The sequence below is a fragment of the Miscanthus floridulus genome, chromosome 18 (assembly GCF_019320115.1).
Source record: "Miscanthus floridulus cultivar M001 chromosome 18, ASM1932011v1, whole genome shotgun sequence".
Lineage (NCBI taxonomy): Eukaryota > Viridiplantae > Streptophyta > Magnoliopsida > Poales > Poaceae > Miscanthus > Miscanthus floridulus.
Window position 1 is genome coordinate 39,535,725 of NC_089597.1, and position 24,950 is coordinate 39,560,674.

Here is a 24,950-nt window from a genome sequence, read left to right on the forward strand (position 1 = left end):
AAGCTATTACACAGCCAACAGACTTCCTAGTGTCAGACTTCATCCACACCAACGGAAAATGGCAGTTGCAATTGGTGACAGTCACCGTCTGTATCAGGTCATATGACTTGATAAATCTACATAAGTATATATAATCACTAATGAATGAGTTGTCTAGTCTTGAAGATTTGCACAAAGGTAAAACTATAGCCACCTCATAAATCATAAAAGCTCAGTGGAAACAGGTCAACAACAGTAGATAAGATCGGATCAAATGACATTGGCCAATCTACAAGATTACAAGCCCAGAGCAAATGACACTGGCGAATCTACAAGATTCAAGCTAGTAACTCAGACAGAAATATCATGCCACGAAGTTTGTTCTGTCTTTGGCCCGTAAATAACCAGCAAGAATGAATTTATGAAGTCCACGTCTGCAACTTTACAACATACAGGCAGTTGTCGAGTCAGCAGATTTAAGCTACAAATCTTTCATTGGAATCTTGGTCTTTTAGAAGGACCTTGATCAATGATAGGGTCAAGTTGAGGCGGTGCCTCTGATGCTGCCACATCATCCGGTGCTTTCTCTTGTTCTGCTGATGGTGGGACATAGCCCTCGGGATATGGGGGAGGCGGAGGAGCAGCCCCTATCTGAAAACGAAAATGTGTTAGTTTTAAAAATATAATTAACCAACAAAGGAAGACACACTGCAGGTCAATGGGATCAACAGTCACAAGTTAGCGGAGGATGAATTGACACAGCATTTAGCCCCTGATCCACATAACATGTTAAGTTATCCAGCGCAGAGAAAAAAAAATCATATTACCTTCCGTTTCAAGGATGACAGGATATGATCAATTCGTTTGAGTTCCTTCAGGTCGATTGCTTCCTTTTGGGTCTTTGATTCAGAGGCTACTGCATCAGACTCAGTTTCCGCTGCAATGTACAGACAGACATTCCTAGTGTCACCTTTGTTTTTTCAGAGTACGACGAAGTTCAACAGAGAACACAGATGCAGCTACCTCAAAGCTGAAGTAACATGTGATTTATGAATACACACATACACACAGCAACATTTTTCATGCACGTGATCTTTTATGCAACTATCACCATAAAGCATTACCAAAGGCTCAAGATAAAAGGAAACTTTCCATCAAAACTAAGTTGCATCTACTATTTTGTTTCTGTTCTGAGTTCCAGTGGCCAAGCCACGAGAAATTATTAAAAAAATGGATAAGCCAAGCAATAATCAGGCAAATAGATCAAAGTTAATAGTTCAGAGACTAAACACATTCTGGCGAAACCATAAATTATATGTGCACTTTTGTACCAACAGAAGTCGAAGTATAGCATGCTTTACTACCACAGATTCAAAAACCTGTATCGAATTATCAAAATACTCTTTTTCACAAGAAAAAAAAACAAGTACAACATGTTATCCGCCTCAACCTCAAATGAAACATTATACAATGACAACTAAAAGGAAAGCAACAGAACCTTTAGCTCCAAGCAATTTAGGGCAGGCTCTGCCATGAACCCATGATCCGTGTGCTGCTAATGTATGCATAAGTTGCTGCTAGTTTCACCACCAAAAGAAAAGAACGGAACTATAGCCACACTTATCTAAGTGTTCACAACCAGTAGACGCATACTGCCAGCATTCACTGTGTTGTGCCAATTATTCTATCCAGTGATAACAAGAATTACAGAACTCCTGATTCATGTACCAGATTATCTAAAGTTGATGAGTTTAGGGAGTTTAGGTGGTATTGCCAAATCAAACATAGAAATTAATACATGATTAGAAGGTTAACAGCCAAAAAAAATCAAGGAAAATGAAAAGAAAACACACTTGACTCAGTAACAAGGAATTCACAGGTTGCTATCACGAGTTAGCTGGTGTCATTCTAGTAAGTGGCAACAACAGAGTGAGTCCTGCTCTAGTCATGCTAGCAAGTTAGCTGATGCTGTTCTTTAGTTTCAGATCCTGTGTGGCCTTTTAAAGTCTTGTACTTAAAGTCTAAATGTTTCGTGGTGGTTGTTCCTATGGCGATCTCGCACAGCCCTAGCTGGAGTTTTTATGTGGTATGCTGTGGTGGTAAATAGGAGGAACTTTGTAATTTTGTTGTGATTTAGGAATAAAATTCAGGCATGCCCCCCTTGTTGGAAAGAAAAAAGGAACTGACAGGTGATAGGTAACCTATTTTTCGTTGGGAAACGAGATTGTCAGGCATTATTACAAAGATAATCAGATCAGAGGTTTAAATTTGGGCATCTGTAACTAATCCAACACTACTTTCTTCAGAAATTAATTGAGAACGACAATTCTTTTGTAAGCAGTCTAATGATTTTGCAATTTTAGTGAGTTATTCTATAAATCAGAATATCCAATGCTGTAAAGATAGAGTCACATGTTCCTGTTCATAAAGTTTATACAGTCTTCCACATGATAAATCCATCACTGTTAGTGGTGCATGTTTGATTCAACAGGTAAACTATAGCAAGCCATGAAGAATTAGACCAGTTGATTGTTTCACAGGAGTATCTCACTAGAAATTCAACACAAAGTTTGGCCAAATATTTAATCTCAATGGAATTTAAGACATGGAATTCTTTAATCAGGACTCATGTAACACCATGGGGATAAGACACCTTACAATCAATCATGTGAGAAACAGGTAAACAGAAATTAAAAGTACAAAACAGGTAGCACGCAAGGATCATACCGTTTCCAATCTTCTCCAACTTTGAACATGCTATGGTAAAGGCTTTTGATATATGATGCATAGCCCTACTCTGCAATGTTACAAGAACAGTTCAAGTAAAACTCGCTAGTCGCTACGACAAAAAATACACGATCATATTATATAGCCAAATTAAAATGTCCAAAGAATGAAAGGCTAAACTAACAAACAAAAATGTGCGCAGAACATTTTCATCGCATTGACACTCAGAAAAATGTACAACCTAGAATCCCATTGCAAAATATAAGAAAAAGAGGTGAGCATATACTATGCGTGAGGCGAAGACGTTGCAGAGCTGTGGCGCCTGGTAGATGGAGCCGTCAAGGATGTAGTAAGCGAGCATGGGACTTGATTTCTCGGGGCTCTCCCGCTTCTGCTTCCGGATCACAAACAGGTGCGGACTCCATCACTTCGCTCAGAAGGTACTCCATCCCGGTCATCTTCCTGCGACCAACAACACCACACGGATCGAATACCAATACCAAACCAAAAATTCAGACGAATTGGTGGGAGATGGGGAGCCAAGCTAGTGCTGTACGTCAGGTGAGACATGTCGAGAGGGTGGATTTGGCGCGAACGGAGGGACTCGTTGCAGGTGATGTCGTAGAAGGGGGAGAGCGCGAAGTAGTCGAAGACGAGGTTGCGGTCGAGCGGGTAGGTGTCGAGCCACAGTTGGTCGCGGAAGCAGATCCCCGTCATGTCCGTGCCCGGAGGGGGCGGGAGCGCCACCGCGCCGTCGGGGCCCGACGAGGGCAGCGGCGTCGCCGACATCGCCGTGCGGGTAGCGCTGTACTACGACTCTACGAGCGAGTGGCCTCAGCCCACCAAATCGAACGGAAGAGTGGGACAGAGGCGGCGCTGCCGAGACGACGAGGTAGGGTTTGGTTCCAGGGATGGATTGGGACAAGGTGGGATATCCCACTTTGATATGGTGCTAGCTCACCCTGCCCCAAAAATTTTCACGGACTAGCTCGTCCCACCTGGGACGAGCACTGCTTCGTGCGCGCGTGAGGAGCACCGAGAAGGTGGTGGCAACCGGCGGCGAATCCCAGCTGTGGCTGCGGGCGGAGGTGCTGGGGTGGATCGCAGGTCCGTGAGGCGTCGCAGGGGGCAGAGAGCCAAGGGCGGCGTCGCGGGGAACGGAGAGCCGAGGGCGGCGGCGCGCGGGGCCGAGGGATGAAGGGTGACAGCGCGGGAGGCGTGCGGCGGGAAGCTGAGGTGGTTCGTGTGGCGGCGTGGGGGACAAGGAGTGACGACGGCGGCGCTGGGGTCCGATGCCGCGAGATGCGACCGACCGGGGCCCCTAAGAGGGAGAGAGGACGGATTCTCGAGCGAGCAACACTCAATTCGATTTCTGTAGCAAATCCGTCCTCTCTCCCTCTTCTTCTCCATGTCCAGCGGACATAGAAGGGGGTTCAGGAGGAGGACCATGTCCAGCGGACATAGAAGGGGGTTCAGGAGGAGGAAGGCCGGCCAAATGATGGAGACAGCGACAGGGCGGTTTTAGGGGCCCTGGTGGCGATGGAGACGGCCAGGCAAGTCAGAGCGAGGTAACCCATGGCTGGAGCTCACCGCAGAAGCCAGAGCTTGGGGAGGGGAAGAAAGAGGCCACAGCGAGGCGGGCGGTGGCAGGGGCGACGAGGAAGATGAACAGTCAACAAACGAATCAAGTGTTCTGCCGGTCCCCTCTCCCCTCGAAAGAAACACTCAAACGTAGAAGAGACGGACCCCAAAAGATGAAACCATCCTATTCCTTAAAAGTTATTGTTCTGTCCTGCTATGTCTCTTAGCATGTGTTTGGTCGTAGGATCTATAGGAATGGGTTGAACCCAACCTTGATTTTTGAGACAGGGTGAACCCAGTTCTGTGTTTGGTTTAGCAGGTTTGGTTGAACCCAGGTGTATGTTTGGTTGTATAGGTTTTGTATGAGTGGGATAAGTCACTGACTGGTGGGGCCCGCGTGACAGCCTCTCACCTCCTTCTACCTCGTGCTCTGCTCGCTATCTCCGACGCCGCGCGCCGCTTCTGCTCTCTGAGGCCACACGCCAGACACGCGCCGCTGCAGCTCCCTGGCCGCGCCATCGCCGTAGCTCCCTGCCCGCGTTGCCGCCGCTCCCCTGGCCGCACGGTGCTTCTGCTCTCCAAGGCCGCGCGCCGAACGCGCGTCGCTGCTCCATGGTCGCACCGCCACTGCTCCCTAGCCGCGTAGCCGCCGCTCCCCTGGCCGCACGCCGCTTCCGCTCTTCGAGGCCACACGCCGGCCGCGGTGCTGCTCAGCCCTGCCGCGGGCTCCATGGACGGACGCGAGACGCGCGACTGGATCAAACCCCGTCCGCTCGTTAACCGTGGGGTGAATCCAACCCCCACCTCCCTAAACCAAACAATCTTAAAAATGGGTCCAACCCAACGTAAACCCAGTTCACCCCTCCAACTAAACACATGCTTAATCAAACACTACCTCGTCTAAGAAGGCGCTTTCGTCGAATCTTTATTTTCTTTTCTGGGTCTAACCCAACCCAAACTCAGTTTAATCAAACACTACCTTGTCTAGAAGGCTCTTTCGTCGAATCTTTATTTTCTTTTCTTTTTTATTTATTCATATATACGTACAAGATTGTGCCAAAGCCGAAGTGTGACTTTGTAAGAGATAGGTATTTCATCCGTTCCAAATTATAAGATATTTTGGCTTTTCTAAATATGTTGCTTTCACTATACATCTAGACATGGTGTATATCTAAGTGCGTAACAAAAATCATGAATTTAGAAAAATCAAAATATCTTATAATTTGGAACGGATTAAGTATTACAGTACTTTTTTTCTAAGTTGGTATTAGTTCTGACTACTGAATCTCAATTTGTGAAATAGTGATCTCATTTTCCTACCCCAAAACATTTTTGAAAGCGGATGCATTGGCATTTGCGGTGGACCAATAAAAACGTGGCGTGGCGTGACATTGGCATTTGCGTTGGACAGATAAAAAATGATTCCACGATAAAAAAAAAGGAGCACGGCAAATTCGAGATACTTTTGCCGCATATCTACTCGTATTAGGAAGGTGTCAGGACAAAGAACAGCACAGTAAATCTGGAAGTAACCGGGGGTACCACCGCTGATTAGTAAGGTCTTGTTTGCAACTCCCTCCATCCTAAATTATAAGTCATTCTAAGAATCTTAGAGAGTCAAAGCATATCAAATTTGACCAAATTTATATAATAAGGTAACAACATTTATGATACCAACTAAGTATCATTAGATTCTTCATTAATTATATTTTCATAATATACCTATTTGATGTCGGTCAAACTTGAGATGCTTTGACTCTTCAAAATTCTTTGAATGAATTATAATTTGGAATGGAGGGAGTATTAAAAAAAATCTTGTTTGGTAGAATTCTTCCTTGAGGGCTCGTTTAGAAAGAGTTGTAGCCGTTTTGCAGGAGTCATGCTTTTTTCAGTGAAATACACAGCTCCTCATATTAAACCGTTTGGTAGGGTAGGGCTCCTCTGTATAAGCCGGTACCGTAGAGAAGCCCTATCAAATAGGACCTGACTCGACAAGTACTTCTGTCTTTTATACATGTTGTACTAGATTTGTTCTAAGGTAAATGTTTTTAACTTTGGAGGATTTATTTTTTAAAAAATAGGTTAACAATATAAGATTTATATTTTGAATTCACTGTAAGAAAATACTTTGATAATATATAGTTCACACATGTTGTTAAACTATTTGGATTTTTAATAATTAATTAATGGTCAAAGTTAAAAAAAAGAGAGACTAGACCGACCTAGAAGGAACTAGGTCACCAATATAAGATTTATGTTTTGAATTCACTATAAGAAAATACTTTCATAATACATAGTTCATAAATGTTGTGAAAGTACTTGGATTTTTTAAATGATGGTCAAAGTTAAAAAAAAAACTAGACCAACCTAGGAGGAACTAGTAGCATTTTATTATTAATTATTATTATTAAATTATTAATTTAAAAATAAATAGGCACCTAAATTTGCCTCAACAAGGACTTAAACCTAAATGGTTTGGGTATACATCAACACCACCAACCGACTGAGCTAGCTCAGTTTCTTGAAATTAATGATCAAAGTTAGAAATGATAGACTTAAGATAAACATAATATGACATGTACAAAACGGAAGAAATATATAAAGAGTTATCTAATTGATAATAAATATTTTGATCACAGCAACCAAAAGGAGGTGTGCTCTTGGATTCAAGCACTAGTTGAGTGGATAAAGGTGAATGTTCGCGGTGCTTTTAAAGAAACTACTCTCTCTGTGTTTCAATCTAGTTTAAAAATGAACACATAGGTGTGCGCGCTGGGGAAGTTGAAGCATTGGCTTGTAGTACAAGAGAAGGGTTGCAGCTGCCGGAAAACGCAAGGAGTTCTTCATCACATCAATTGGGTGCTCAGTCACTACTCACTAGCCTTATTGGCAGTACTTAAGTCAGTACTTTACTGGTGGCGGGCGCGCCTAAACGCTATTTGAACTCGATGGGTCGCTTTTTGAAATATAAAATAGGGGTTACCTTTTGTCTAAAAAAAAAAAGAAGGGCTGCAGCTTGCTGCGGAATGTGTAGAAACCGGCTATTCTTAATAGTCTAATTTCATCACATCAGATGATGAGGGCTGATCTCGATGGTAATATTTTGAAGGAACCAAAGACACTCACGTATTTCTTCTCGTGGTTAAAGTGGTTAGGCTCAAAAGAGATTGCATTGAAGTAGCCAATGAATTAGCTTAATTAGCTGGCTTGATGCGAACAGTGGCGGAGCCGGGAATTATATATAGCAGGGCCGGACAATCAAATACATATAATATAGCAATATATCCACATATGTACATAGAGTTCGATCATACTACTGAAACACCAAAATCTCTATAAAATAATTAATTATATGCATGTTGTGACAATTTTGCGATGAAAAATATAACGATACACATATATCAACAAACTGAGCTAGCTCGGTCGGTTAACAGCTTAAAAGCTTAATACAAATATATAATGAACAGTGAAATGCATGATTACTTTCTTAACCTGTAAAGTTCGTCAAACTTGCAGCACTGCAGAAATTTATCAGCTGCAGCTACAATTTACATTGACGCCTTGCACAACCATAGCATTACGGGTTGAGGCAGACAAGGACCATCTCTTGCCAAAGAATAGTGTTACAACATAGGTTTCCTCATAGTAAAAACAAAGTTACAGGGGATGCCGTCAAATGGCATCCATATACAACATCAACATCATATATAACTCTACACTAACACAGTAACACTACGATGATCGTACATCTTTGAAAACACCACCTCTCTCCATCTCTGCGACAATCTCTTTCAAGGCCGTCACTTTGCTGGCTAAGGTTCTGTACAATCTTGAATACCTGGCCCTTGTACCATCTGCTGTTCGTGCCAAGGCAAGCAAGCTGACTGCCTCTGGCAATTGCTCAAACACACCTTTTATTTCCTCAAAACTCAAGTCCGCAAGAACTGTTGGTCTTGGAACAACACGGATCACCTCGCCACCTTTAGGCTCCTGGACTCGCAGATCAGCCTTAATCACCAGCTCACTGCTCGAATTTGCTCCACACTTTATGATGAAAGGCGCAGTCGTTCCCGTGTTGAACTGCAGTACATTCCACTGTGAAACCTCGCTCTCTCCCAATGCATTAGACTGCGGGGCAGGATCATCAGGGTCTTCTTCCAGTGACTGCACCAATTCATGGCAGCATTGTGTCAAAATAAGGTTGAACTGCACGTTGTTTAAGAAAAGAAAGTATGTAGACTTCGCAATATAAATGCTTGGAGCCTCGGAATAAAGCTTGTGCACATATACAGCATTTCACAATGGGAGATAAAGAGAAGGCGTTGCTTAATCTAATACAACAACAACAAAGCCTTGCGTTGCTTAATCTAATATTCACTAGAAATCTTTAGCCAGTTATAACTGTAGTCTGTATGATGTATGTGACTGTTTATTTAGGTGTAATGATGTTCCTTGGATCTCAGGTGCTCACAAGACGTGGAAATGGGGCAATCCCTAGTGCCATCTCTTGTATTCTACTTTCACAGACTAGAGATTTCACAGTTTCGCAATTGTAACAAAAATAACTATTGCATGCTGTGACAAACATTAATGAATAGGGTTCCTGCAAGATCCTATCTCACAAAAATTCATTTCTGAAACTTCCAGATTCTGAAATGTAATTTCAAACTGGACACAGCTACCTAAATTATAAGTCATTCTGGCTTTTCTAGATACATTGTTTTTGCTATGCACCTGGATATAGGCTATGTCTAGATACATAATTTGTATCTAGAAAAGCCAGAATGACTTATAATTTGGAGTGAAGGGAGTTGAAGGAATCAGTATGCTAGTTGCTAGGGCTATGCATTTGCCAACGTTCTGCCAAAGAACCAAAGAGTCTAGCAAATTGTGATGTATTAAGGTATACAGAAGGCATGACTGCCAAATTTTGTGCATAAGATAAGTAGCAGAAATGCAGAATACATAGGTAATGTCAAATACTAGTTTATGTTACAGTTAAAAAAATAGTTATTGTTGAAGTGGATTTGGTTGGGATAACAGAAAGAACCAGTTAGTCTCCATCCCTCTGAAGGCTCTGGCTACTTTTAGGGTTCTGCTTGCTTGATCTGAACTGAACAAGGTTGTCAAGGTTGTCTCCCTACGCAAATATCCTAATCGAGTCAAACCTATCTCTTTCATAACAGACCAACAAATACAATATAATCCACGGTACTATCCACGTGCTACAGTGACCGCCTGAACAGTAAACGCCTATAACTGGTCCCACTGCCATCGCGATGGACATTGTATGTGTGAAGTTGGGCACAAGAGAATAATAAGTTAAATGAAAAGTCAAAGAAAGATAGGAATGCTTAAGCTCTACTTACAAATGAGATGATAATGACAAAGATGTAGGAAAAACAAGCTCATGAGGGAATAATCCCTTCATCATGTCATCATAATACTTTTATAGCTTTCTTATAAACACTGGTATTTCTTATTAATCCAGAGCAATGATTCCAAGGTACTATCTACATACCTCGACAACTTTCCGTGCCTCCATGATCTGCTTCTGAGCACATGGATGATCTATATCAAGAAGAGAGGGCATCTGTGTCAAGAGGTCATCCAATGACTCCAGCAAAGCTTTCCTTTTTGATTTTCTCATAGGTCTTGTAGAGCTTTGTCTCATTACTTCCTGATGTCAAAGAATGAGCAAGCACCTCAAGTTAGTAAACATATTATAAGAGCTAGATAACTATATCTGCATTGGCAAAGCATCAGACCTTGACTTGCTTCAAGATGTTATCTAGCGATATGAGAGATGCTAATCGCGCATCCTCGGCAGCAGTAGGAGGATTTCGAATTGGTGAACCACCTTCTTCTTTTGTTAACAAGGCAGTGTCAGTTCGCATTTGTTGCATGATCTGATAATAGCATGGCATGATTGGGATCACTCAAGTACAGATGTTACAAGAAAAGAAATCATACAAACTACAGAAACTTAACATGTAGTAAGAATCATTTGATTCATCAAAACACACAATGAAAAATGGACAGTATCATGCAGTGATTCAGGTAAGCACCTTTCTCCTTTTGTGATCCACAGACTCCAGAGCAGAACGGAGTTTACTGACATGTGCAGGATCATCAGCCTCCTCCGTTGCCAATGTGCCAGCTATGTCCTGCAAAATTGGGAAGAATAAGGCAAAGAGCTTTAATAAATTTGGTCGACCGGATGATGAGTCTGGGAAATGAAACCTTCAAGTGTTGTAATTGTGATGTGTAAACACGCTTTGTGTATTCTGATAAAAGCTGGCCTAAAGCATCAGTGGTAGGGGGCTGCGCTGTACCAAGACCAGCCATCCATCCATCCATAATAGCGGTTGACAGCAGTTCAAGCTGTCCTGCAGCTCCTCCAGCAGCATCCACACCAGTTACAGACAGAAACTCAAAGTTTTCAGCAAGCCATGCACGAATTTGGCGCTGTAATTCACCAGCTGGCGTGTGAACAAAGAGAGCAGCTAAAGCCTTGTTTCCAATTGAAAAGGCCTTAGCTTCCTCAGTAATTTCCCGGAGCTTCCCTCCAGTCACATGTTGTCTCCAAGTCTCCTGCCCAATTATTGTGAAATTAGCACCAGAATGGTTTAGAAAGAAAATAAATGTCAGGTCATTCGTATCAGATGGTGCTATCAATAGATCAGCATAGAGCATACCATGTCCAAACTTAACACATTAACTTCACTACAACTACCTAAAATCCATATACTACATGGTTACCTAGAAACAATTAAGGACAGGATCCCATTGGAACATATATGTACTGCAAAAGAACAAAAATTTACCTCCTCAATACCACGAAGCTTCAGAACGATCGAGGAGAATTTTGATTTCTTTTCCTGTTTAATGTTCACCTTGAAACCATGCACATGTTCATCAACAAGCGCAGTTCGGGAACCATGACCATGGTGGTAAACAGGAGATCTGCCAGGACTACTTCCCCTACTAGAACTTCTACTTCGACCAGTATTTGATTTCTCCAAGAAACGCTCAACTGGAGAGACCTTTATGAAGCAAGGTCAGAGAGTATACTGTTAGGCTTAATGCAAAATGATAAGATGACTGCTTATATTTTCCCTTAAAATAAATAAATGTAGACAAAACAGAGAAATCATGATACCTTGATGGACTGTAGTTCTGGTGATTTAGCAAGCAAAGATCTAATGTATAATATTCTGACTCTTGAAACTAACATAGTATCCATAACTTTTCTCGGTTCCATCTTTCGAATGAATGAAAACACAGCATCGCGGATCTCAGCAAGTATCTCATGCTCCCTAGCTGCACCAGCTTTGATAACTGCAGCCAAGACCTGCACGCAAAACATTTCCACTATTGCTTGTGCTTGGAAATCATGGAAATTGTAAAAATAACATGTAGGAAAGCTGTGTATCATTGCATTAATAGAAGAGAGTTGCAAAACACACACACACCACTGATATAGCAATTACATACTTGTGTATATTGTAAGGAGAAAGAGAACGATTTGATCTAGAAATCAACTACCCAAGGTAGAGGAGATAAGGAGAACCCCTTAGCTCATGCCATACCCCAAAGCTGTGATTCCTCCCCAGCAAGAGACAAGAACATAAATAAGCTTGGAGAGCATCATTAAAAACACAGTAGTTTCTGTATTTCCACAAAGTCCAAGCACCCAAAATGATGAGTGAGTTTATGCCTTGCTGGACCGGACTGCTCACAGCAGTCCCATACAATATAAAAGTGTGCAGAAGAAAAGGTTCAGTGGTACATATGATCTCAGGGATGCAAGAGGGCCTCTGATATTCAGCTCCAATCTAATGCACAAGATGAGCACTGTTGGTGGCTTACAAATTCTGGCATACTTGACTAAGTCAGCATATGCATAGAGGCTATGTCCGTTGAGCCATGGGAGTTAATCTGGAAGTTTTGGGTGCCAGAGAAGTGACAGTTTTTCCTTTAATTGTGCACACAATAGATGTTGGACAGTTTTTCCTTTGGATGATCATGGGGATGAGACCATCCAACATGTCCTTTTGAGTTGCGTCTTCTTCAGCCAGGTGTGGTCACTCCTCTTCCTTTGTTATGGAATATGGACTGCCTGAGTTCTCACCACAGCTCGATGACATGGTGTCCTAGCTTTCTGGGAGTAAGAGAGTTGTGGTTGACAATCAATGCTATGATCCTGGGAAGCTGGAAGCAGGGTTTTAACTCGCTGATCACTCTGGGTGAATGGACCGTGTGGAAGCACTGCAACAATATTGTGCTCAATGGAGCTAAGCCTAGTGTAGAGCTTATCCTCAGGCAGATTTTAGAGGCGGTCACGTCTGGGAAACTGGAAGCAGGGTTTGAACTCGGAGGTCACTCTGATCCTGGGAAACTTGAAGTGGGGTTTGAACTCACTGATCACTCTGGATGCATGAACCGTGTGGAAGCACTGCAACAATAGTGTGTTCAATGGACCTAAGCCTAGTGTAGAGCTTGCCCTCAGGCAGATTATAGAGGAGGCTCACGTCTGGCGTAGGGGCTTAGCTCGGTGAGGTACTGAGGTGGCTGCCAATTAAGTAGTGGGTTAGAAGCTTGGTTCAGGTCGCTTTCTGTGCCAGGCACAAATGCAATTGCTGTACTGTTCTGAGGTTGTGGGTGCATTTGAGTTTTGGGGCATTGTATTTCACAATGCAATGATACGTAGCTCTCCTGGTATCTGAGAAAAAAATGTACAAGGGCAGGCAATGACAATATACGGGAAGGAGCAAAACTAGCTTAGTTGCCACAAACAAAAGGTATAGTAAATCCAGTAATAGTATTATATGTTGGGGTGGTAGTAATTACCAGCATCAAAAGCTTATTAGCACCATCAGCTATTGCAGCAAATCCCTCAAACTGATCAGGATCAAAATCCATGAGTGCAGACGTAAGGTACTCCCCAGCAGGTGTAGTTTTTGCTAGCTCATTGCTTGATTTCACAATAGCTCCACTGTTTCCAGCAGTTTTATCCTGAGACACTGGTGACGCAACCACATCTGGTGATCGACTTTTGCTGCTGTCACTCCTGCAGATAGAGTGGTAAATTTGGACTCTATGTCTCAATGTTCTTTACACCAAGTATTATTGACTAATTGTAGGTGTAGGCACTTTTACCTGCCTATCTCCCTTCCCTGACCATTAGCTGGCTTGTTTGCTGAAGGGCTTGAAACCTATGAAAGCAGTTAGTGAAAACCTCGTGGGAATTTTTTAGGGACAAATTTACTAACAGTTCACATAATTACATATGGTAAGAAGAAATTTTATCAATCAAAACGTATTGTCTACTTTGACATACAAGACGAGATTTGGGAGTGGGAGAAAAATAAGGCAGTAACTAAAGCTCCCAAGCCAATGATATATATCCACTCCCTCCGTTCCAAGATGTAGATTGTTACAGCTTTGTCCTAAGTCAAACTTCTCTAACTTTGACCAAGTTTATAGAAAAATGAACCAACATCTACAACATCAAATTAGTTTAATGAAATCCACAACTAAACTAGTAAGAAATATGTCTTGATCGTGTATTTAATTGTATTGTACTCCCTCCATTCCAAATTATAAGACGTTTTGGCTTTTCAAGATACATAACTTTTGCTATACACTTAGATATACACTGTATAGATACATAGCAAAAGCAATGTATCTAGAAAAGCCAAAACCTCTTATAATTTGGAATGGAGGGAGTACATATTAATATATTTTTCTACAGACTTGGTCAAAGATAAGTTTAACTTAGGACAAAACTAAAACGACCTACATTTTGGAACAGAGGGAGGCAGGGAGTACACTCTAATAGGCTTTGCTCAATAAAGTTTCAGAAAAAATATTCTGTCAGAAATTAACAAGCAGCCATAGGCAAACTAGGAGCATTTTTCTAATATATGCACAGGTGTTTTACTAAATCCATCAGGTTAAATGAACAAAGAACATGACAGACACCTATTCCTCATAAACTCAATTTGGGTAGATACTAGACACCCTAAGCAATGAACGATATGGATCAAATCACTTTTTTGTAAAGTCTCAACTGTAGCTTTTAGTTGAATTTTTGTTGTTTCCCATAATTAACAGTCAAAGTTGCAACAAGATGTCCTATAAACATCGTAGACACAGCAAAATGTGACATGAATCTTTGGTCCTTTCCACATGCAGGAAGGCAGTCCCACAAAACAACAAAATAAGTGAAAAGGAACTAGTTCATAACACAGAGCACAACAAGAAAGGATAAAGAATACTTTGGGGGCAACCTGTGGAGCACTTCCTAATCCTGACTTCTCTGTAAGTCTGTCAAAAAGCTTCTCGTTCTCTTCATGTAATTTCTGTATTTGTTTAGTAGCAAAGGATGGAAAGGTTTGTGAAGATGAGATCAAACAAATGAACTACAAAAGATATTTAGATCAAACTGTAAGAAAACAATTGCGTATCTACCTCAATAAGGGCATCCCTTTTTGCCAATTCCTCCTCAAGCCTTTTAGTCACTGAAGATGAGTCAGCAGTTGATTCTGTTATCTTTGGGGAAGAAATTACTGAAGCAGATTCAGAACCAATAGTTGATCTAGCATCACTAGCATTGAGGGCCTCATTAAGCTGAGACTCAATGGACTTGAGTTTTGTCTGCAAATTATATAAAAGGAAAAAAAATGGAAAGCATAAGGGAATATCATGGCATGGTAAAAGATAGATGCTTCAGACATAGTACAACAATTAGCAGAACCACAACCACTCGAGCAGATTGACAAAGAATATAAAATAGGGAGCTACACCATACTAAACCCATTCCATAGACCAGAAGTGTGTAGCATTAAGGGTGCAATCTTGATGGCTAGATCATAATGCCATTTCCCTATCAAAAACTGAACTTGACTAGAAGTTCATGATAAGTAAACATGATGGGGAAGGGGCTAACAATGACAAATAGTCTCACTAGTTACTGTCTCCAATGGACAAAGAACTATTATAAAGATATGATGTTCAAATTTCAATGGTTTATTGCCCAACTAGTAAATGTATGTAAGATCACTTGACCAAAACATAATCTTAGCACAGTTCAAATCTGTGTGATTGGACACAGTAAGTTAACTTATAAATAGACGACTTTGCCATGGTGAAAACCAACAATTTCGAAGATGCTCTCACAGTGTTATGAAATGTGGTACACAGCATAGATTACTTGAAAAGGGGGGGGTACATATTTTATGGCTCCATCCCGAAAAACCCTCATCTGGACATGATGTGATCAAATCCCATGGTTGTCACTACAGAGCCAACCTTACTAAATTGTAATTAAACTGTGGTCACCGTTGGTCACCGTTAATTAATAAGTTAATTTGTGCAAACAGTGGTTGCTATCTCGTGGATTACCTAACATATACATTAATAATAAATTGAGCGGCCCACATATAAACCACAAAACTAACATTAGCTTAGCTTTCACATTATCATGTATAATAGACTGACAGTACAGTGGAGAAACTGAGAACCATAGTGCATGTTCACAACATAATCATGAAGAAAAATAATAGCAAAAGCATACAATATTTATAAATAAGTGACAGGACAAAAGACAATAAGACAGTAGTAAAAAAAAAGTAGGTGCATCCAAACATGACTCAATGAATATGCTTGTTAGGAAAGATATAGAGATGGATTAACATTTAACCTGTAGTGACTGAATTGTTAAATCTCGTTCTTGCATTTTTAGTTTTTGCTCTTGTTCAACTTTCAAAAGATGAGAAATCTGATCCCTTAGCTGGTTATTCTGCTCTTTCTCAATCTTGTGCTTCTCGGCAAGCATTAAATTTTCAGACTGCAACCAATAACGAGACAACAAAAATGTCAAGTATTTTCAATTTTTAAGAACTCACAAGAAATGGATGGAACGCTATATCAAGTTCTACAGCTACAGTTAAATAAACTGCAACCAATAGCCAAAGCATCAAATTACATAGACTTAATAGATGTATCACAACAGGTGTAAGACTAAACAGGGAAGATGAAACAAATTGTGACTATTCACTTAAGCAAACTAGGCCTTTTTGTCAGGGAATAGAAGGCAAGCAACCTAGTTAAATATACTTGACAATAACATTACAGTAATCCACAGGATCCAACGAAACAGCAACAAAAAAGAAGAATGGCTTGTTTAAAGCTTTCCCTTAAAAATCTTCCTCGTGTTCCTAAATAACAAAGCAGTTCAACATGGATGTGATTGATTGCCTGCATTAAGACGTATCCAGAGTTGTCCAATGCAAGCTTCTGGTGTTTGGTTGCGCGTATTGGGTCTTATGCAGGCTTACAGAGTGCAAAAGAGGTCTCCACCACTGCATTTTGGAGTACGCCAAAATCGGCCATGCTAGCTTGCACCAGCGGCCAGGCCCGTAACAAGTTTGTGTCCCCTTACCTCCTGTTGCTTGCCACCACTCCGTCGCCACCATGGCAGCTTAGGCACGGCTGTTGACGGCAAGCAGTGGCGGGCTGTGACGGAACGCAGTGGAGGAGCAGAAGACTGCAGTAATGAGAATGCTGGCAAGCGCGGCAGATGATGTTGCTCCCAACATTGACGGCGCTGGCGCAAATCTCGCAGTTCATGGCTGTCAGTACCGCATCCACTGCACACCCCTCAAGATCTACCTCAGCAGCTATGAGCTACACATCAGAGCGGCCCAGGATGACAGTCAACTCGGGCACCTGGAGGTGGATGAGCATGGCGATCGCCAGCATGTACCGCACACTAAATGACCACTGCGCCTCCTGTTGTCGCGTCCAGTGAGGAGCTGGTCGATATTGAACTGCGCAACAACAGCTTTGAGCATGTGCTGGCGCCCACAGGATCTAGGCTGCAACCGCTACTTACATCCTTGGATCTGATGCAGATACATGTTCTTGCTTGCAGTGGCCACGAGATCCACGTGCCTCTCACTGCCCAACAGCAACGAACTGCAGCAAGAGGACTATCTTTCAAGCTCCCATGACTAGAAACACCAGTGAGCTGTAGATAAGTTTGGTGTATCTGAACTTCGGTTTGGTGGATGTGTAGACTGATTTGTCCAACCTGCTGCTTGCTTGCGGCAGCCTCGGTGCTTGCTTGATACATGGGAGGCTTGTGTTGTGCTGTGTTCGTTTGAATTTGGACACAGTTTGTTGTGTGGAAGAGAGACTCAAGTAGAAGACAGAAGGGAGGCGGCTGGTGTTAATGGAGGAGAAGCAAAGCGAAGGGAGCTAGTCAGCTAGCTGTTATGCCTGTGGGGTTCGGAAGGAGATGATACATAATCTCACCACAAGAATAAAGAGGTGGCCATATACAATACAAATCAGGCAACCAAACAAAAACGTATCGTATGCAATTTACCTAAACAGGGCAACAAAACATGAGCACATTGCATTGTATTTATGCTGGCTTGGACTATGCTGCAGAAGGTAGGGGTTCACATTTTCTTCTAGGGTTCTCATATTGTTGCGCATCGCCATGTTTGTTTGAGCTTTTGGTCACTTTTAGACTACTAGCTTTTGGACTTTCCAAAAGCCAAACAGCTCCCCATAAACCAAAAGCCCAAAAGCTCATTATAGTGAGCTTCTGGCTTTTGGATTCCGGGAGCTTTTTGTTCAGAATAAACAATAACCAAAGGTCCAAAAGCTGAGGTCCAAAAGCTCCCAGAAAGCCCAAACAAACAGGCCTGCAGGCAACCAATCACACGCTAAAAGAAACTTTGAGTTCAGAATAAACAATAACCTATCTGTCTTGGGTACTAATTTAAGCTCTGTTTATTTGATTGTAACAATTTGGCCTATGGATTGTTATAGTCTAGGACCTGTTTGTTTCAGCTTGCAGATTGTAACAACCTGCAAGCTGTGATCCACAATATGCAAGCTAAAACAAACAGGGTGTAACAAGATCAGAAGCAAACACTGCAGATAATTAAAATCAACCTTGAGATCAGCTTGGAGTGTAGACGAAACTCTCCAGGCTTTCTGAACTTCGTTGAACAGCAGTGTGCACTGGTCGTTAGCCTCTTTTAGAGAATGTTTTAACCCAATAACTTCTTGCCGCAGGTCTAGAACCTCCTTTTCTTTGTCATGCAATTCTTTGCGTGAATCATTTGCCTGTAAATAAACCAGAAAAGTGGTTACAGGTAGTTCTACTACAATGCTGGCTGGGTGCCAACTTGCATGTGGATGCCAGGTTCAGCAAACAAATAGGACCAAAAGAATGAGCTGCCTAACATATATATTTATGTTAGTACAAATTATTTTAATAACTCTACCCACTAGAATGGATGTGTATGTAGCACTGAAACTAGCAAAACACAGCCACAAATAATTATATGCATCAATGAACTGTATAGGGTGCACCAACTGCTCCCAAGAAAAGAGAAAAGAAACGGGTAAAAGGCACAGTGAGAAATTTTCTTCAGCAGTGCATCCCTTATAAAGAATTTCTCATGGCCACCATAACTCCCAATGGCTGTCTTTTCCCATCTCCCCTACCTTCTTCCTCAACACTACTAACTCTTACTATAGCGCAACAATATGAGAACCCTACAAGAAAATGTGACACGGATCCAACTACATCTAGCGTGCATAGATGCACAAGAAAAAAAACCTGGAACGATGTAGAGAAGAGAACAGTCAAAAGATTCAAATCATACCACGTCTTTCCATTTCTTTATTGTGTCACGATTTCCAAGGCTCAGCTCAGCATTTCTTGCTCTTGCAGAAAAACTGAGTGTGGATAAAGTTCTTGACAAATTTGAAGCACTTGGACTTACATGCACGATCAGCAAGATCTTTGAGCTACTTCCTGCACCAATGAAGGTATGTTAAAACAGAGGCACTACCACAGGCTGAAAGTTTATGTTATGCCTCTGCTTCCCAGAGAGTAGGTACCTTCCCGTAGGCAAAAGAAGACTATGTTTTCTATGACACAGGTGCATTTCCTAAGGAGCTAAGACACATTGTTAAATAACTAAACAACCTCTAGTACTTAGCATTCATTTTGTTCCTTCCCGTTGTTCAGGTGGTGTGCCTCCAATTCATTAAACAAAAATTTCCAACATATTAACAGCAGAAATGCATCAAACAAAGTATAAGCCTCAGAATGGTGTTACCTAGAGAGTCAGCTAAGATTTGCGTGATTCTTGAATTCCCAGATAGAACAGGCTCCTTCTTTGCGCTTAAAGAGGCAAATGCATCACCCAGCCTATGCAGACAATAAATGAGAGCAACTTTACGTATAAGCCATAAGGACATTAAAAAGGAAGGAACCATTGAAGGTAGTGTGCCACATAACAAGGGCCCATTTTACTGGGAATCATACAGGCAAATGATCATAACAAACAGAAAAGGTAGAAATATGGTGTTGAATCAAGCTACTTACGCAGAAAGTGACTTTGAGACATGCAAGAAATCTGTTACATTGTCCCTGTTGGCATCTTCTTCAAGCAAGCATTCACTTGCTGGCAAATCCACTAGAGAAAGCTTACTGTATAGATGCTCTCCTGTTACGTAGTTTCTGTAGTGTATGTGAATCGTAATGATCCTGAAAAGGAACAACTGATTCAAATTTAAATAGAAAGGTGATGGTAGACGAAACAGAGCATTACAAAACCAAGCATTAATAGCCTATAATCAGATGCTGTGAACAAAAAAATAAGTGATTAGTAACTAAGGAAGCAGTAAAGAGCGCCATTTTTATTCGCAAAAGAGAAAGTGTGCCATTTTAAATTAACCAGCAAACAAATGGAGCTGGCAGTCTATGCTCAAGAAAGAAAGATGGAGCTGGTGGTCTGCACCTGACTCCATAACATAGGGATGCTTTTTAAACAGTGATAGTGTTCGAGAAACAATGGCCAAGAGGTGTCTACTAGACAAACTCTACACAATGCCACCACCTCTAATCTTTTGGGGCTACAGAGGCAACGCATAGGGCACTGCTACGACATTGAGCTGAGTTATGTGACCATTTAAACTAAACCCGTGCTGTATACTCTCCCCCATCACGTTCGCATGAACTCTTGAAACCTGTATATGCTACACCTTTTGCATACTAATACAAATGTTCAGGCTGGCATCTTGCCCACTGTAGTTCCGGTCAAAAAAAATATAGTATTCTACAGAAACAAAACAGGAAATGTTTCACATACAGGTGAGAAACCATGGCCTTTGGCGAATTTACTGATCGGTTTTGAAGTGCTATCTTTAGTGCCGCAGAAAACTCTAGTGGATTTTCAACCTTCTCTTGGACAAGCTCCACAAAGGATTCTTGTACACCCATTCGAACTTTTGGGACCATGCTGCTAGATTCTGATAGCAAATCCCTAACCTGTGTTACAAAGAACACACAAATTTATCTCCTTATTATACCATATACAGGGTAAGGTAACATGGAGCAACATGTTTTCTTAACAGCATAAAGAAAATCACTGACAAATGATTATAGAGCTCAAAGGCACCTGATCATTGTAGAGCTCACAGGCAGTAAAATAGAAGTTAAAATGTGCTGTAGAAGTAGTATCTGAGTTTGAAAGATCAAACAGTTCTTCAAAGCTCCGCAGATATAAACCACGATCGTGACTAGATCCTTCCTGGAAAGAGCACATGATTAAAAAAACAAGATGTTGCAGACATGTATTAAAAAACATGCCAGCACAGAGCTCAGATATCATGTAAGAATATCAGTACTTTGTGTAAATGCTGACTGGCTTCAAGATGATAGTGATAACCAAGGAGTAAAAATCAGATTTTACCGAACAAAGTAATTCTAAAGCATTAGCATCATGAAATAAAATAAAAATAAAAATGTTAGCATCACCTATGAAAGCTCTATGACATACTACATGTAACCACCAAACCAATATAAGAATGCCATGTCACAAACATTACTATGTTTCTTTGTGTAAGCTATCGACACTCATGTTTCATTCTTATAGCTTTCTAAAGTATGTTTCTTTTGCGAGAATATGGATTACACAACCAATCAACATATAGTATGTGATTGTTTGAACACAAGAAAATATACTTTGACCAATTGTATTTGTTTATGAAAGCAAAGTGTCCAATTGCATCAGATTCCATAATTCTTGTTCTTTCATTAAAGCTCAGTTGGGCTCCAAATGTGGTTTCAGCGCTGTGCAGCCCTGTGCTATGAAGTGGTATTCAAGATAGTATTTATCATATGAAGAAATTAATATGGTGTTAAAGAGACAATTTGCACATGACTTCATCTAAAATTGTAGGTTAAACAGTGGCCCACGCGAGAGTGTCAAAGACTTGATGTGTACCAGTGTATGTGTTTTGCCAGAACAGCTTTGACCATATGCAAATATGGAAATATTGTACCCATCCAGGGCAGATTGCACGAATGGTTGAACATCAAGGAAAAGTTCACCTGAAAGGAAAATTGGATGGCTGTGTAAGAACAATATAGGACAACACAGTATTCAATCAAGATTCCGCACAATCTAGCTCATTTAAATCGCATCCTACATTGCTGTACACCTAACATTCACAAGAAAGTATGTTTAGAACCCCACTCCACCAGTCTTACCTTGCCCAATGTGGGGTCCATATACCCTATCAAACTCGTAATCCTTCTTAGGATTGGTTAAAGATTCATCTCCTGTGTTTACACGGATACTAAAATCATCTGGAAACTCTACTACTGATGGACCCTCGTCTTCAAATAGTGGTCTACTACGACAAAACACTTTGACATTGCCTGCAAGATGGTGAAATTTATTGAATTATTATGGGCAATTAAAATATAAAAGGGGGCAGACCTAGTGCCGGAGGCTCTCACATGAGTGGGGTCTGGGGAAGGGATAAACCGAGACAAGCCTTTCCCCCGCAAAATCTACGGAGAGGCTGCTTCGAACCCACGACCTAGTGACTCAGTGAGACAGCTCTCACCAATGCACCAGGCCTGCCCTTCATGGGCAATTAAAAAATGCCATACATAAAAGATATTTGCAAGCCAGAAAGTATAAGAACAGTGTGTGGGGTACCTTTCAAGGTCAATAGGTCATTGAAAAGCCTTTTCTTCTCATGAATCAAAGGGGTGATTCTAGCTTCAGTCTCAAGGGCAGCTTCATCTATAGCAGAAAAAGGACAGAAATCTCAGAGGACAATGAAAAGATTAAATAATATGAAACATAAGGATGATAACTCAATGAGAGCATGGATTTGAGAACACGAGAGTTGACATTTGCCAGCAAACACCCTTGGCACTTCTACAATTGATTGGTACACAAATAGAGAGAAGCGAACAAGGTATCACAGACACCAGCAACCATATGGTGTGCTGATCAACTAAACACCGCTGGAGCATGTAACTTATTTTAAGAAACATACCAGCTCATTGTTACTGATCCGAGGAAGAAAACATTACGATGATCAACCAAAGCAAGGCATAGAAGAAAAAAACAAAATTGAGTTCAATGATGATCAAGGGTGCTCCCTTAATGATCCAAGGGTAGCAGAACAAGAAATGCTTCAATTTACTGAAATACATGAAGAAGAGATGCCGAGCTTACCTAATTTTCGAGTTCTGTCGGCAAGAAATCCAAGATAGCGGGTGACACGGTCCAATTTTGCATTAGAATACTCAAGAAGGTCACTAGCTTCCTGTCTAAGCTCCAAGCAGTCCTCTCTAGCAAGCTACAAAGGGAGTTTAAAAATGTCAGTTGGCAATAACTGAGTGGATGGCAACAAAGGGAGACAAGGAGCATGAAGTGGGTAAATAAACTATCATGGACAACAAATCTGATTTGATGTGATACTATCATGCCAAACCGTGGCTATATAAACATACTAAAAATGGATAAAAGGGTAGGCCAGGCACTTTTGGGGGCTCTATAACTCATTTGCACTCCTTCGTTCCCAGTGATCAGCTAGTATATTACTTCTGACACTTGCACTAATTCAACAAGTAGAATATATTAAGGCCCATCACACTAATAACAGCATCATCTGTCCAACCACACGAAACTAAAGCACATGGGCCTGGCAAACACATCCCTTAATCACCTGAATTTGTGCCAATCTAACAGATCCTAGTTTTGGTTTTCACATACAACAAATTTCAAAACTCCCAGCATCCGTCTGCAACAGAACCACCAAGCCCAAACAGATCGAGCAAAATGGTTTCCAATCAAACCACCACGGCCACCAATAATCCATACAATCTGTGTCAATCAACTTGTGCTAATTCATAAACCTGTGGAGGGAGCTATACAAAGTCATCCCAATTTTCCCGCTCAACCTATGCAAAATGCTTCATCAGTGGCGGCATTCCAGCACCATACAAGCTACAATACCAGCTTGCGGCACCCCCGCGGACAAATCGAGCTAAAACCAAACACAACAAAAGCATCAACCGTTACCGAACCAGAACTCAAGAGGCGAGACGAGCACCTGGACGCTGTCCGCGAGCTGGTCCAACCGGTCGGCAACGGGCACCGCGCCGGCCCCGGCGGAGGGGCGGAGCACCATGGCCGTCGGCGGAGCCCGCGGCATCGCGGTCGGTGCCGACGCCGTCGTCGTCGTCGGCTGCGGCGGCTCGAACCCCGACACGTCCCAGGACCAGCTGCCGCGCGAGCCCGCCATTGGCGCCGCGGCGACCGGAAACCCTAGATCGCGACAGGAAAAGAAACCGGGGTTTTGCAAGGAGGAGAGGCGGAGGGAGGAGGTGGCGACGGTGGTGGTGAACGGAGGGAGCCGCCCGCCGGCGCCTCTATTCTATCTATCGCTTCGAGAAGGAGAGGGCGGAGGACAGGGGCCAGAAATTTTTCCGCTTTCGCATTTCGGTTTGTTGCTTCTCCTTGTTCCGTTGGACCCCACCTCGGCTGATGGGCTTGTGGTGGAACCGTGGAAAGCTTTTCGGCATCGGTTTCTGTTCGTTTCTGGGTGTGGTTTGAAATCGACGGGCCCACGGGCGGGGAACAGAAGAGTGAAGTCGTGAAGGGAGTAACTGCTGGGCGTACCCGCGTTTCACTGGTAATCGTATCTATAAACGTGACGATATTTATACCTCTTGACAAACCCGAGAAACTGTAATAAATGAAACGTGTTGACAAATTTATACTCGTGTAATCAGAGTACCGGCTACCGGTGTCACAACTCGTGTTAGGTTTTTACCGATATATTAGGGCCTTGTTTAGATGCACACCAAATTTCAAGTTTTTTCACTCTCTCTCCATCACATCAATTTTTAACCGCTTGCATGGAGTATTAAATGTAGGTAAAAAAAAAACTAATTACACAGTTTAGTTGGAAATCACGAGATGAATCTTTTGAGCCTAGTTGGTCTACGATTGGACAATATTTGCCAAATAAGACAAAAGTGGTACTATTCATCGGGTTGCAAAAATTTGCAAAGAGAACAAGGCCTAGGACATGTACGAATTTATACTCGTGTAATCAGAGTACCGGCTACCGGTGTCACAACTCGTGTTAGGTTTTTACCGATATATTAGGACATGTACGACGACTTTGATTGAGCCGTCTATTTAGTGGCAATTCTACATATGGATTCTCCGTTTACAGCTATCAACGAAAAGAGAGGAGAGCGTCGTCGTCTCATTCATCGATGACACATGATCGTACCAAAGTAAGTCCCAGCC

General features: G+C 41.9%; 1 protein-coding gene and 1 pseudogene across 3 annotated transcripts; both read right to left on the minus strand.

The window, feature by feature from the left end:
• Nucleotides 1-174: 174 nt before the first annotated feature.
• On the minus strand, nucleotides 175-4,476 carry LOC136520414 (mediator of RNA polymerase II transcription subunit 6-like; annotated as a pseudogene).
• Nucleotides 4,477-7,759: 3,283 nt separating this feature from the next.
• Nucleotides 7,760-24,160, minus strand: LOC136519503 (kinesin-like protein KIN-14L). 3 transcript variants are annotated; one of them, XM_066512891.1, is made up of 23 exons: nucleotides 23,743-24,157; nucleotides 22,863-22,986; nucleotides 22,335-22,421; nucleotides 21,878-22,048; nucleotides 21,612-21,718; nucleotides 20,784-20,915; nucleotides 20,475-20,653; nucleotides 19,709-19,870; nucleotides 19,440-19,531; nucleotides 18,981-19,132; nucleotides 18,262-18,435; nucleotides 15,995-16,141; nucleotides 14,764-14,949; nucleotides 14,583-14,654; nucleotides 13,450-13,505; nucleotides 13,141-13,360; nucleotides 11,450-11,641; nucleotides 11,115-11,333; nucleotides 10,531-10,881; nucleotides 10,356-10,454; nucleotides 10,056-10,196; nucleotides 9,809-9,967; nucleotides 7,760-8,451 (listed from the first exon to the last, which is right to left on the minus strand). In XM_066512891.1, the coding sequence occupies exons 1-23, from the start codon at nucleotides 23,932-23,934 to the stop codon at nucleotides 8,020-8,022; spliced, it is 3,846 nt and encodes a 1,281-aa protein (XP_066368988.1). In that variant the 5' UTR covers nucleotides 23,935-24,157; the 3' UTR covers nucleotides 7,760-8,019. The 3 variants fall into 3 exon arrangements, 2 of the variants coding, with proteins under 2 accessions (XP_066368988.1, XP_066368987.1); XM_066512890.1 differs by having other exon boundaries at nucleotides 14,571-14,654; XR_010774940.1 differs by lacking the exons at nucleotides 7,760-8,451; nucleotides 9,809-9,967 and having other exon boundaries at nucleotides 10,060-10,196; nucleotides 10,623-10,881; nucleotides 14,571-14,654; nucleotides 23,743-24,160.
• Between the last annotated feature and the right edge of the window lie 790 nt (nucleotides 24,161-24,950).

Bases quoted from the DNA above. Each gene is read 5' to 3' on its own strand.
- LOC136519503 (XM_066512890.1), bottom strand. From the start codon at position 23,934: ATGGCGGGCTCGCGCGGCAGCTGGTCCTGGGACGTGTCGGGGTTCGAG. The intron at 22,049-22,334 runs GTACCCCACACA...ACCATCTTGCAG, and splicing joins TGACCTATTGACCTTGAAAG to GCAATGTCAAAGTGTTTTGT. The intron at 19,133-19,439 runs GTAACACCATTC...TCATTGGTGCAG, and splicing joins AATCTTAGCTGACTCTCTAG to GAAGTAGCTCAAAGATCTTG.